Genomic DNA, 14,046 nt, shown 5'->3' with positions numbered 1-14,046 from the left:
GCTTTTTATTCGATCCTTCTCTCTTTCTTTCTCATATTCCTCTTGAAGTTTTGCCAGTTTTTCTTGCTCCTGCTGACGTATCTGCTCATTTTCCTGATATCTTTTTTCCCACCATTCTTTTCTTTCCCTCTCCCAGTTTTCCCTTTCCTTTCGTATGCCTTCTCTACTCTTCTCCAGCTCTCGGTCAGTACTTTCCTTTTTCTGCTCTTCTGATTTTATGATCTTCTCAAGATCTCGAAGTTTTTCTTCCCATTCATGTTGCTTAAATTGCTCTTGCCTTTTCTTTTGGTTGTCCTCCTCTTCTCTTATTTCTTGTTCTTTTCTTCTCTGTTCTTGTTCCTTAGCTATATTTTCAACCATTTCTTTAAGCTGTTTTTCTCTCAGTTTTCTCTCTGATTCCATTTCTGCTCTTTGTTCTTCCATCTTTTTTTGCATTGCTTGTATTTTTTCTTGATGTTTTTGTTCCAGCTGTTTTTTCTGTCTTTCCATCTCTTCTTCCTTCTCTTTCAGGATTCTCTCCACCTCCTTTTTTATTGCAATCTCAGCTTCCTGGAACATTTGGTTGGTGTAACAACCCCCACCATTTTCATTCACCACTGATTCAACCTTCATCAGCAGCTCCCTGACCTGAGAGCGATCATTTTTAACATTATTGTTAAATACATGGTATCTTCCCCCACAGTCGCGGATAAGTTTTTTGACAAAGTCATCACAGTCATCTTCGATGTAATTCTCAAATGTTTGTTCCTTTAATTCATCTTTTCTGGTAAATGTAACAATGATGAATTGTTGGGAATTCTTGCCAAAGTATTTCTTAATCAGATCAACAGTTTCTTTTTCTTCATTAGTGAACCGTCCAATCTGCAGGACCAGCAGGATCACATGAGGTCCAGGAGCCAACATGCTAATACAATGCACCAGTTCCTGTTCAACTTCACTGTTAGACAGAGTCGTGTCAAACAAACCAGGTGTATCAACAACAACAACTGGGCGACCATCAACTTCTCCACTTGCTTTCTCACAAAACTTAGTGACTGACTTTCCACTAGCTTTAGATTTAAAATGTTTTTCACCCAAAATTGTGTTTCCTGTTGCACTCTTTCCACTACCAGTTTTACCAATTAACACCATCCTAAAACACTCCTTGCTCAGATCTCTATGATCTGTTTGCTTAGCATTCTCTTTCTTGACCTTGTCCAGCTCAGCTTTAAGCTCATGATTAATATGTTCCTGTCCAACAACCTTCTCCATCTGAGCTCTGGTGAACATATCCTTTATAAAGACTTTGGGCATGACGTTTCTCTGATTTTCTACTCTATCCAACAGTTCTGGGATCTGCTGACTACTTTTGGTGTTGAGGATAACATAAACCCCACTACACCTCTGAATGAGCTCCTGGATGTCCTTCTTCTCCTTTATGAAGTTAACCACTTGTGGAGCTGTAGGATCTGAGTCCACAGTGAACAGGATCATGGTGAAGTCATTGACTCTAGAGCTGAAAGTGTCCTGGATGGTCTGTAACTCTCCCTTGTCTTCATCAGTGAGGGGACCCACAGGTAGGACCAGGATGAAGGCGTGGACACCCTCAGGTTCACAGAGGGAGATACAGCTGAATGATTCCTCCATCACTTCCTGCTGAGCTTTTCCACACAAGGCAGGCAGCTCCACCACAGAAACCCAACGTCCATGAACCTCTCCCTGGTTTCTGACACACTCTGATGAGCTGGAGACTGAATGAAGATCTGTCTGACCTAGAATGGCCTTGGCTGCTGAGGTCTTCCCAGATCCTCTTCTCCCAAAGAGAACCAGGTTTAGTGGAGGTTTCATCTTTTCTGCTAGGGGCCTACTGGTCTCTTCCCTAAAGGTCAGATATGCCCCTTTGTTCTCATGGACAACTGTCTCAACCTGCACCATCAACTGACTGCAGTCAGTGTTATTACTCATGTTGTAGCATCTTCCTTGAACCCTTTCAAGGAGCTTCTTAACAGAGCTATTTTTTTCACTGCCATTCGTTAAGATGACCATTGAATATTTGAAGGCATCATGACCAAACAAACGCAGGATGGACATCAGCGTTTGTCTGTCTTGCTCAGGAAATTCTGAAGGTTTCACCAGCAGCAGCAGAACATTTGGTCCAGGATAACAGAGTCTCACGCAGTTATTTACTTCTTGGAGTTTCTCCTTAGACATATTGAAAATGTCAGGAGTTTTTACCACTATTAGTGGTTTTCCATTCCAATCTCCACAATAGGCCACACTGTGCTTCTGTTGAGGAAATGTCTGCTCTCCAATAATCAAGTTACAGAGCTTAGTTTTTTTCTTCTCACTTTTTCCCAACAGCACAATCCTGAAACCAGGTCCTATAATAGAATAGAGAACAGTATGAGATAACACAAACATTCACAGATATTGCTCCAGCCCTCAATAGGCCACAGTTAAAATTAAAGTGGTCTCTTACTCCTACTAAACAGTCTCTTGCTTCACCTCATGTCAACATAGGATGAAGTAAGATCACAAAAGATTAGAGAGATAATCTGTACATCAAGTCCAGAAACAAATTTGTCACTAAATAGAACATGTTTTCAAAAAATGTCCCAATTTCACCAAATAAACTATCTTCCTCCTGCTGTTTTGATGTTTTACCCAAAGCTTTTCTTATGAAAGTGCTGCCTGCCATAATGTCTGATTTAACTCAAATAATACTCATGTCCCTTTTGTCAGTACCTTTCTCCCAGGCCCTTAAAACAATAAAGATCAAAATGTTGTTGAAAAAAAAAAAAAAAAAAAAAAAAAAAAAAAAAAAAAAAAAAAAAAAAAAAAAAAAAAAAAAAAAAAAAAAAAAAAAAAAAAAAAAAAAAAAAAACATTGGAACTAGAGGTTCCAATGTAAATGCAGACTACGGAATAGCTTGTTATTACTAACATGACAGCACTTTTCACCTCATTTGAACAATTAACCAGTGAGATAAGCTGACATTTTGCGACTTCCACAGACGTGAGTCAATCTGTTGTGGCACTAAAACATTTGTTGAGCAAAGCAGCTGACACAGACAGTGGCGTGCGCACAGCTATGGCTACTCTACTGGGTGCTGTAAAAGAGCAATTTCTAGGCACGTTTTCTGAACCGCTTTACTATTTGGCAAAAATCTTGTACCTACAAGCTTCAGATAATCAAGGCTTTTGAAATTACAAAAAATAGAGGGGCCAAAAATAGTAATTTTTTGCCCCTCGTAAATTGTGGGTGGACCTTTAGCATCATCATTTGCTCAGAGAAAAGTCTAACACAGGTCTTAAAGAGGAGAGGATAAAGCAATAGCAGTGAAAAAGCAATATAACTTGGTTTCCTTCCCTTGCTCTTTCAGCTCCATGTACAAGTGGGGACAGTAAATATCTCTTTTCTTCTCAACATATTATTGATGAAATGAGAAACGGGATTCAGTGTGAGAAAGAAGAAATTCTTCTACTTGTGAAAAAAATGTTTCCTTTGCTCATGACTTACGTCCCATTTAAGTCAGACTGACTGGACAGGTTATGTACCTGCAGGATCCTGGAAAAGGAATTAATTAATTTATCTTTACTATAATTGATCACTGCAACAGTTTCTGCTTAGCTCTGCCTGGATCAGACAGCTGCAACTGATCCAGAGTACTGCTGCTAGCATTATCTCTAAGAATGTTGAGCACATCAGCCCATTATAAATTCTTCCACTGCCTCCCTGTGAGAATAGACTTTGAAAAACCTCTGTTAGTCTATAGATCATTGAATGACTCCAAAACCCATAGCTGGCTTGTGAGTGTATAACCACCCAGATCTCTTCAGGCTCAATTCTTTTCTGAAAATCTAGAACTAGAACCAGATATGGACTTAGTTCTTATGCGCCGCAAATGTGGAACTAAACTGCTGAAGCCATAAATTGCTTTCAACCAAGAATCGAACTTTGTTTAAAACTGGTTTTGACTGTGTCATCTAGACATTATCATTTTAAGGTTTGACTACCTTGTGTTTTATTATCAATAATTTCATCAGTAATTTTTTATAATCCTTGATTAGACTTTAACTTCTATTTTTGTTGCTATGTACTCTTCTCTGTGTTTTTCTATCATGTTTCTTATGGTGATTAAATTAAGTCTCCGTCCTCTGTGATCGTCCATCATAGAGGGAGAAGAAGAAAAAGAAAACAATATTTTCTAGTAAAATATAAATTCCAGTTGCTTAGCTTTCATAAAAATTGCTAAAAAACTTTTTTAAGTGCAAAAAAAATAGAAACAGAACTTAACCTTCGTTGTGCATTATGTTTTTGCCAGATCTGTTTGGTCATTCTTTCTTACTTATTTATAATTTCTGCATTTCTGATTTTATTTAATGCTTTCTTTTTGTCCAGTTATGATCGATTTATGTCTGCTACAACTATGGTTCTATTTACACCTAAGGTGTTTAAAATTGGATGTTTTATTAGTGCTTCATAAATTCTTCCTTTGCCTATTGGATAGACCCATGACTACAGACAGAGGGAGATTTATGCTTTAAACTGAATCTGACCGTTTTTTGAGTGTGCCATGTTGGCAACATCACAGGGGCCCACTTTTTTTTGCTAAGGTGAGAATATTCAGGTGGTCAGAATATGAAATAAATAAATAAAATCCCCATTTCATTTTTGTAATTTTTTTAATTTCAAACAATTAATTCCCCCAAATCTGCAAGCAAATTTAAGGTACTTGTGCTTTTCTATTTCCCAATATTGCAAGTATGTCCACACCCTACACTTAGCATGAGGTGATCTATTTGATCAACAAGATGTTTGTTAAGCCCATTCAGATTTTGTGTGCAAGTCTAATAGAATTGTTTCATTTATGAATCATTGTTGTGGATTCGGTTCCCAAACTGTTTAAGCTAAAACAACTAAAACATTGAAATATAACATGGATATTAGTACCAATCATCTGATTCCAAAAGTCAGTAGTAAGTTGCTGCTTTTACTAAGGAACATTAGAGTAAGCTTTAGATATTTAGATACACATATTTACCCATATATATATGTTTATACTTGAGTAGTATGAAGCAAAACTACTGTTGCCTACATTTTCTTACTACCCTGTGTAAATTATTTTACTGAATAGCAGGCTTAACCAAACAATTAAGACACACAGAGTTTATGTAAATGAGAATTCTTTTTCCATTAAACATAAGCCTGTTATTTTGCATTATTTAAGCTAATTGAGTCACCTGGAGGCTAAGCATAATTTATAATAAAATTCAGATTTCAGGTTTAAAAAATTACGAGTTTTCAGTAAACCTGCTTTGTGAGACGGTCCTCAGTTCTTGGAACTACAGTATACAGTATATCAATATATACAACTGCTGTATATTCAGTTTTGAATTCAAATAGCTGCAATAATAATTAAACACTGTCTCTTTATGAATAATTTAGTATGTTTTTTGTCCGTTAGTTTTGCATCTTAGAATGATTAATTTGTTTTCCATGTCCACCATGGATTTTGAGGTCGATAAAAACAGGTTATTTCTGTGGAGAGATGTATGTTCCTCCGATACAAGTAGGTTTATATCTCTGAGCTCTGTTTTCTGCCGAGTTAAAAAAGCATAAGTGTTAATATAACTGGTGAAGTATTTTTATCTGTTAATTTACAGAGGAGGCAGATCTTTCAGTTTTCAGGGTCCTCTCATGTGGAACAAGCTACCATTGTTTATTCTGTCTATATTTAAGGCTAGGCTTACTGTAAAACCTTCTTTTTTGCTAAAGCTTTTAGTTAGAGCGGCCCAGGTTATCCTGAGCTATATTTATAGGGCTAGTTAACTCTATTTCCATTTTCTAGATCACTGCTTCTATTTTCCTTTTGTAAGGCCGCTCACACTGAGCCCGGTTCTGCTGGATGCTTCTTCCTGATAAAATTGAGTTTTTTCCTCTTCACTGAATAGATGTTCTGTGTGACGGATTGCTAATTCACACAAGAGTGAAACCTGCAAAGTCAATGACTGGGTGCAATCAACAGGTTTCCCTTAGAAAATATTAAACTGATTTGACTTGAACGATCGGACTGAACTGTCTGTAAAGTGTCTTGAAATCATGTTGTATATTGGCACTATAGAAATGACTCAAATTGGAGTGTGGAGAAGTGATCATACACATTTAATCACAGATTCTTTAAAAAATCTACTCACCTTCATATGACTGATGTATCCTGGGTACTCGAGCACCAATACCTTAAAAAAGGACAGTAATTTTTAAAAATATTTAATAAAATAAAAACTTTGTCTCCAAATTCTTTTGAAATCATTCTCAAAATTATTTCTCAACTCACGAGCAGTTTGAACAGCAGCTACAATAGAACCCATTGCTGCCTTTTCCTTCTGGCTCTGATGAGAATCTTCCAAAGTGGTTGCTGCATCTTTAAACTCTTCGTAAGTCACATATTCTCCACCGTTTTCTTTTACGATTTGGCCAAAGCGAGTCAGCAGCTCTGGCAGTTCGATGTCCTCCATCTTTAAGTATCGATATCTACATTTCCTGATCAGTTCCTTAATTGGAGCATTTTTCATTTGCTCTTGAAAACGTTTGATACGCTGCATCAGTTCAGATTTCAATATCATTAGAACCGAATGATTGAATGATTGATCACTAAAAGCTTTTAGGATTCTGTAGATCCTGTTTTTTTCTTGGTCTGTGAAATCTTCAGGTTTTAGTACCAACAGAAACACATGAGGACCAGGAGCAGAGGCCTGTACACAGTCTGTGATAAACTCTGTCAGTTTGTCTGCTGTGGATAACGGAACATCTGGAGTATTGATAACAGCTAATTTCGTGTTTTCCACTTCTCCACTGCATCTAATACAGACGTGAGCTTCATATTTAAAGGCGTTAATTCCTAGTATGAAGTTTCCCACTGAACTCCTCTGGGACCAGCAGCTTCCGAGCAGAATCACCCTGAGCTCAGACACTGGAATAAAAAGATAAAAGAAAGGTAAGAGAACACTGAATGAATTAGAAGTGATGTTAAAGAATATTGAAGTGAATGCGATAAAACCATCAATCGGTATTGAGGCAAAATTTGTGGATGTTGGTCTGGAAGTAACTTTAATCACAAAATAAAATAAAAAAAAAGGAACTAAGCTAAAAACTGGCTAAAATAATTAAAAGTTAAGACTTTAAGGGTATATAAATGGTTTTGAAAAAATATATAAAATACCAAGAAAAATGTAGGCCTAACTTCAATTGGGGATCTCGGTTAAGTTTCAGTTTAACTTTGCTGTTTAATTTTCAATCTGTAAATTTGAGGTTGAGCAGAGAAAGTAGAGTTTCCTGCCAGAAACACCAAAGGCCCTAAGCTTCCTTAAAAAGTACAGTCTGCTCTGTCCCTTCTTGTTGACATCTTCACTTCTGTCTCCAGTATAGTTTGTTGTCCCGGTAAACACCAAGATATTTAAACTCAATCATCCCCACTTGTTCTCCCATGATGTAAATAGGGTTCAACTTGCTCATATTTCTTCTGAAATATGCAATAATTTCCCTTGTTTTGTTGACATTAAGGATCAGATATGGTTTCCACACCATACTACAAAGTGGTTCACCAACTCAGCTTATTGACTATCTTTGATGTACCCAATGACTGCAAAGTCATCTGAGTATTTTAGCATATGTAGGGAGTCTGTCTTGTTCTGGAAGTCAGAGGTTTATAGAGAGAAAAGGAATGGAGAGAGTACCGTCCCCTGTGGTGCTCCTGTGTTGCTGACTACTTGATTTCACAGATGACCCTTTAATCTAACAAACTGTGGTCTGTTTGGTAGATAGTCTCTGATCCAGGCGAACGTTGATGCCTCCACTTGAGCCCTACTTTGTTGCCAAAAAAGGGTTTTTTCCTCTCCACTGTCGCTACAAGCATGCTTAGTGTGAGGGATTGCTGAAGAGTCAATGAGTCGATGCAGTCAGCTGGTTTTCCTTAGAGAGAAAACTTTGAATCAATTTGACTGGATGATCTGGTTGAACTGTAAAGTGCCTTGAAATAACGTGTTGTGAATTGGTGCTATAGAAATAAACTGAATTGAAATGAATTTATCTTCCCTCCTCAATTCAAGAAGAAATGCACTTATTTAGATTTAAATTTATTGCAGTATAGTTTGGACTAGAAAAATCCTCAGCTTCATTCCATATATTTGAAGAATCCTTCAGAGGGCGTTTAGTATGTGGCAGTCCAACATTCTGAATTGTATTTTTTTTTACCTTGAAGGACTTTACTTAAAAAAAATATTCATTTTAGGCAATCTAAGCACACCTGTGCACTAATCATCATGTCTAATCAGCATCGTGATGGGACACCTGCGAGGTGTGATGGATTATCTCAGCAAAGAGACGTGCTCACTTTCATAGATTAGGACTGGTTTGTGAACAATATTTGAGGGAAATTGTGAAAAATATTTGTGTATGTATGTGGAAAAGTTTTAGATCTTTGAGTTGCTCACATAGAAAATCGGAGCAAAACCAAAAGTGTTGCTTTCATATTTTTGTTAAGCTTACATAAGAAAAACAAGCAGGATAGCTTCTTGTGATGCATGTGTTTTTGCAACACTGACAATTATAATAAAATTGCTCCGCTGTCCAAAATTTAACAAACAATTTTAGGCAAGGCTTAAAAACTGCCGTCCAGGATTCTCTCTAAGCTCATTCCCCATTCTCTAAGAGATTGGGTGGTGAAATGGGAAGGTAAATGAAAACATTAGCAAGGATCTTTATGTGCTTCAATTAATGTTTTAGCAAAACAAAGATCTATACATCATGAGTGAAAACTGACACCACTTTGAGAGGTACTGAAATAAGAAGATAAACTTACATTCAGGTGGTATCCAATCATAGCTTTGACTTCGTTTTATAGGCTGGTCATCTGTAAAGAAAAAAGACCAACTCATTACCGAGACCAATATACTGTAATTATGTCTATAAAGCGTTTGTATCCATCATCTGTGATGGATACAACGATCACTGCACGGTCCTCTGCTGCTTATGAATGATCACAATCTCGGTTGGTTGGCCATAACAATTTGATCTATTTAAATCTGGAAGTCCCTCAGTGTCTTAGCTTTGTCATTCTCCACCACCCAGGAAGGCAGCAGGGCAGAGCTAAGTTTTTGGCAGGAGCTGAGCATAGTAGAAAGAAATTTAACCTTTGACTTTGGTATTACTTTCCGTTCTATTGTACCTTGATCTGAGTGATGCATTTGTTATCACATCTCATGGGGTTCTTTTAACCTCCTGATTGTCCAAAATAAAATCTTGTTACACTTCAAACTTCCTAAATTTGAACATTGATAAAACCAAGGGAGAAGCTGAAAGGTAAAAAATAGAAACATATATAATGTCTAAGTATATATTATGCTTTTAAGCTGTTGCTGAACTCACCGTCTGGTAGAATCTGCTCTGAGCTCTGGCAGTGCAGCTGAGTTCTGGCACCATCTACAACAAAAATAAATAAATAACAACAGAAAACAGAAAAGTTTAGCAATGTATGACCAAACTAATTACATTAAAGCAATACAATTTCAACAAACTGCTATAAAACTTGCTGCCTAAATACACTTTTCATTATTTTTGCAATTTGAACACAAAATGCAAAACTATATATATTTTGAATAGCATGAATAAAATCTTACCCGCTGCAAAGGCCATATTGTACAGGTTTGATTGATCTGAAAGGAAAAGGTTTAGAAAACGTTTTTTTTATTTGACATTATTAAGCTTAAGTACTAAGCTGATCCAAAAAGCTGGTTCTGTTCTGAGGATATTCTGCTGGAGCCGCTGGACCCAACTGCTTCGGATATTATCAAACCATTGATGGTTAGTCGATAGAATGGCTTCAGATTAGGGGTGGGTATTGACAAAGAAGTCATTAATCGATTCAAATCACGATTCACATGCAGCGATGCGATTCTATCACGATGCATCATGATACTTGAAATATTGCGATGCATTGCGATATTTTCACTGAACACTGTAAGAAAAAGATACAGCCCTTACCAGTGGCTGACTGGCTGTGTATGATTTGGATAGTGTCTTCAATTGATACATAACTGAAAGCAACTGAATTCATACATAGCTGTATTTATGGAAACGACTTTTGGAGGTGTTGCCATGAAAACAAATACTGGACACAAATATTACTATTACTGGCGTGGACACACTGACAAAAAGATCTTAGGATTCACAAAACTTAAAATAACAAAATAAGGATAATCAGTACATTTACATGGCCTCAGTGGTCCTTTTGCAAATTACGTGCATCATATCAATTTCATTTTTACCTTCTTTGTTTTTAAAGCCAGAATGCATCCAAGCATCTGACTTGAAATGTATTATTTTGTTTACGAATGACTCGTCTCAGTATCCCGCGGCCGGACATGCTTGTGACACAAAGCAACGGGCGTCAACACATCCGCAGCGACATCTGCTGGACTGGAAGTTGTATTCCACTTGATTTGGATGATGTGCAGGACGACCGTGCAAAAGGATACAGGGTCATAGGGAGATGGAGATATCTTGGAAGAGGTAAATTCAAATATAGTTTAAAATAAGAATGAAAATTAAATCATTTAAGCCTTAGATATGGCTTAAATGCTGCACAAGCGAAGGTGTTAGAAGCCTCCACTATGGTCTTTGAGATCTATTATGCACAAGGTGCTCTTTTTTTTTTAAAGCACAAATTGGATTAAGTAGCACTTTTGAAAGAGGCAATGATTTTGGCACGCTGAACTTAGTGATTTTGTACATTTGTATGAGCAATAGCTCTGCAGACCCGTCACTTATATTTGTCCTTGTAATATCTAAAGCCTGTGCAAATACAGGCTTTAAGTATAACCCCTGCTGTTAACTAAAAGAAAACACAAATACATATGAATCCTACATCCTGTTTCTGCACAGGTGGGTTCAATAGGTCCACTGTGTTGCCTAACCCTATTCCTGTGCACAAAAATAAAGCAAAGTGGAATCATTTATTATTCATTAAGACTTAAATGTTTTGCTAGAAGATCACAATCTTCATAAAATATATTATGCTCCTATATTACTAACTATTAAGCCGTCTGCATACAACCTTTGATGTTTCATGTTCCATCCATGAAGCTTGTGTTTTACAAAGACAAATCGGCTCTGTTTTCAGTTTTTCATTTGGAAATGAAAAAATTGGAAAATTGTCATTTCCTTTATTGGTTTTGGGTATATTATACATTGAATTTGTGTGCTTAATTTTATTCCAAGAAAAGTTTTTGGTGCTTGCTCAGTATGGAGGCTGCACAGCGCCTCCTACTAGTGTTACGATCCAACTGGCTGTCTTACCATCAAGAAGGTTGTTTATAAGCGAATAGCAGCTGTGATTGGTTTAATTGTGTTTTTTGTGAGCTCAAGGAGCAGAAAGGTCACGGAAAAGGTAAATTAAGAAGGTAATGCAAAAAGAGAAATGCAATTTCAAAAAGGATTTGAAAATTTAAGTTTAAGAAAATGGAAATTGAATCAGGAATAACAACTTTAAGTGCGTGATTAGGAAAGGTATTTATAATCAGATTTATGAATTTGGTATTTAAATCTTCATTTACATACATTACATTTTCAAAATTAAGGAGTTAAAAACAGATTAATACATACAATTTACAATTCTGCTTTAATTATTCCATTTAAAATGTAAAATTAGACTATGTGCTTCAAATTGGATTGAAATTGCATGATTTTCATGTTAAATTTGAAATTTAACATTTAAAAATGTCTTTTTCAGTGACACTATAGCTCCCCATAGACTTACAGTAACATTATCACGCTTTCACTACAAAAGCTCAATCGACTCCAAGCTTTGACTTAGCTTCAGCATCCTAACACTTTTCTTACGATGCTATTTGTGGACTTTAGCTCAGCTTTCAGAAATGTCCTCCCAGACAAGGGCTGTACGCTTGGCTTTTTCAACTTAAAAAAAAATAATAATTTAAACATTAAATGCGGAAGGAATGTCCGGTTTGCTGACATCTCCCATTAAAAATGAAAATAGCAACGATGTCATATTCATTTAGATTTTCTAACATTTCTGATTTCCTCTGATAAATACTATGCATATCAGAATAAATTATATTAAAAAAATAAATGTTTAGACTTAGAGGTCTTTGTCTCATGCTATCAGGGTTACGCTAGTATAACCCACAGGGTTACACCTCAGTTATGCTGAGGGGAGAGCAGGACTGAAAGCTTATCACTTCCAGCCATAATTGTTTTAGAGGTCTTCAAAGGACCCGGCTTAATTGGCAGGAATCTCTTTAAGCATTTTATATTAGGGTGTGTCTGTGGGTGATGTAATCACATACATTTGCGTACATATATGCATACTGTATATCCGCATGTTTAAGTTCACAGATCCTTAAAAATAAACAGCTTGCAAATGTTTACATCACTAAAAAACTTGAAGAAATTCCAGTAATTGTATTTCCAAACAAGAACTTTACACACCTTTATATATTTTTAATATATTTATTAGTTTTTAATGCTCTGTCTTGTATTTGGAATATGTAATTTAGAATAATGTCACTGCTTCTTTAACAACAGTAACAGTAAGGAATTATGTTTTTCTTCATTCAAGTCCCTAAGACTTCACAGACCACTACAGTCTGTGTTTTTGCACTTAAAAGAGGATGTGAAAACACTTTGGTAAATGTAGAATAGTCTTTCTTTCCACATTTACTGTGACAAAATGTCTGAATGCCGATAAGCCACGTGGACTTTAGCTGAAGCTCTGTAACTTTAAAATGTTTGTCTCAAGGGGATTTTAGATAAAAGAAATAATCTAATGGATCAAATTTTCACCGCGATACAAAGTATTCACTTGAAACAAGTTATAGTAGTGATGGGTCATTTTAAGTTTTATCAAGAAATATGCAGCAGATTCAAGGCAAAAGAAAGGTTTCATCTGTGTGAGGGCAGTTTTATCTCATACTAGTTTTAATTTTCTAAGTGTGTCAACCTGTTTCTCTCAATTATCACTCGATTTGTCTAAATTTAAATTAAATTCAATTTGACTTTTAGTTTACTTCACTTAGGCTACTGAGCTTATAGTTTGATTTTTTATTAATAAATCCTAGCCACAAGCATCCTTATTCAAATCTTCATTAACAATTTCCCGTTTTGATATTTGTTCACATTATTTATTGACGGCATCTAAAAGACTCAAAGATATTTTCAATAAAAAAGAGGAAAAAAAATAAAATATAACATAGCTTAATTCAGCTATGTCTATTTTACATTGAATCAGTGTAAATTTAGTATGTCAAATATGCTGCATGCAGGGCTTTTAAATATATATATATATATATATATATATAGAGAGAGAGAGATGGGAGAGAGAGAGAGAGAGAGAGAGAGAGAGAGAGAGAGAAAAGAGAAGCAAGACTGACGTTTACTAATCCCATTCAATAAATGTAAAATATTCTGATTTTATTTTGAAAGACCCAAGCCAGCACTACTACCGTAATACACGGTGTTAGCGTGACCTAAAAAAATCTAGTTTTGCTCCTTGACTTTCGCTTTTGAAAAAGACGCTGAATTTTCTGCTTTGAATGCAGCACTTCGGTATTAAAGTAAAGAAAACATAATCCTATCAGAGAAGCAAAACGTTTTGAAGTTTCCAAATAAAATTGGGTGCTGTGCGAGCTACTCACGCGGTAAAATTCTGTCATTTCATAGTTTCTGAAAGTGAACATGATTTACTTTGAGTGTTTCTGCAGTGCGTCAGATTAAGGGTGACAGAAAATATAAATATGTTAGCCATTAAAAAAAATGTGAAAAGAACCTTACCTGTGCTGAAAAGATGCTTTTTCAATATCAGTTCATCATCTGTTCAAGTATTAGTGTAAAATTCTGTTTGTCAGACGCTGAATTAATGTTGCTGGTTGTGTAATTTTTCTAACCGGTAAATCTTACTACTTCTGCAATTGAACCAGAGTCAAAGCAGAAGTTTCTTTGAGGAAATGTGACTGCCCCTCCTCCCCTTGCCCAGCCTACTATCAGTATATC

The 14,046-nt window shown here is 36.1% G+C and overlaps 1 protein-coding gene across 1 annotated transcript in view; it reads right to left on the bottom strand.

Moving 5' to 3' along the window:
• The window catches only part of LOC107101545 (GTPase IMAP family member 8-like), a 14,029-nt gene extending 124 nt beyond the window's left edge, over positions 1 to 13,905 (bottom strand). The window contains exons 1-7 of the mRNA XM_015400494.1: positions 13,828 to 13,905; positions 9,657 to 9,692; positions 9,406 to 9,459; positions 8,840 to 8,890; positions 6,317 to 6,952; positions 6,177 to 6,218; positions 3 to 2,360 (exon numbers count right to left, since the gene is read on the bottom strand). Coding sequence (XP_015255980.1) covers positions 3 to 2,360; positions 6,177 to 6,218; positions 6,317 to 6,952; positions 8,840 to 8,890; positions 9,406 to 9,459; positions 9,657 to 9,672 — 3,157 coding nt within the window. The 5' untranslated portion in view covers positions 9,673 to 9,692; positions 13,828 to 13,905. The remainder of the gene's footprint in view (positions 1 to 2; positions 2,361 to 6,176; positions 6,219 to 6,316; positions 6,953 to 8,839; positions 8,891 to 9,405; positions 9,460 to 9,656; positions 9,693 to 13,827) is intronic.
• Positions 13,906 to 14,046: the final 141 nt, after the last annotated feature.

Source organism: Cyprinodon variegatus, unplaced genomic scaffold, assembly GCF_000732505.1.
Source record: "Cyprinodon variegatus isolate N-32 unplaced genomic scaffold, C_variegatus-1.0 Scaffold1111, whole genome shotgun sequence".
Classification (NCBI taxonomy): domain Eukaryota; kingdom Metazoa; phylum Chordata; class Actinopteri; order Cyprinodontiformes; family Cyprinodontidae; genus Cyprinodon; species Cyprinodon variegatus.
The sequence above is the reverse complement of the archived record's forward strand: the minus strand, read 5'-3'. Positions and strand labels throughout refer to the sequence as shown.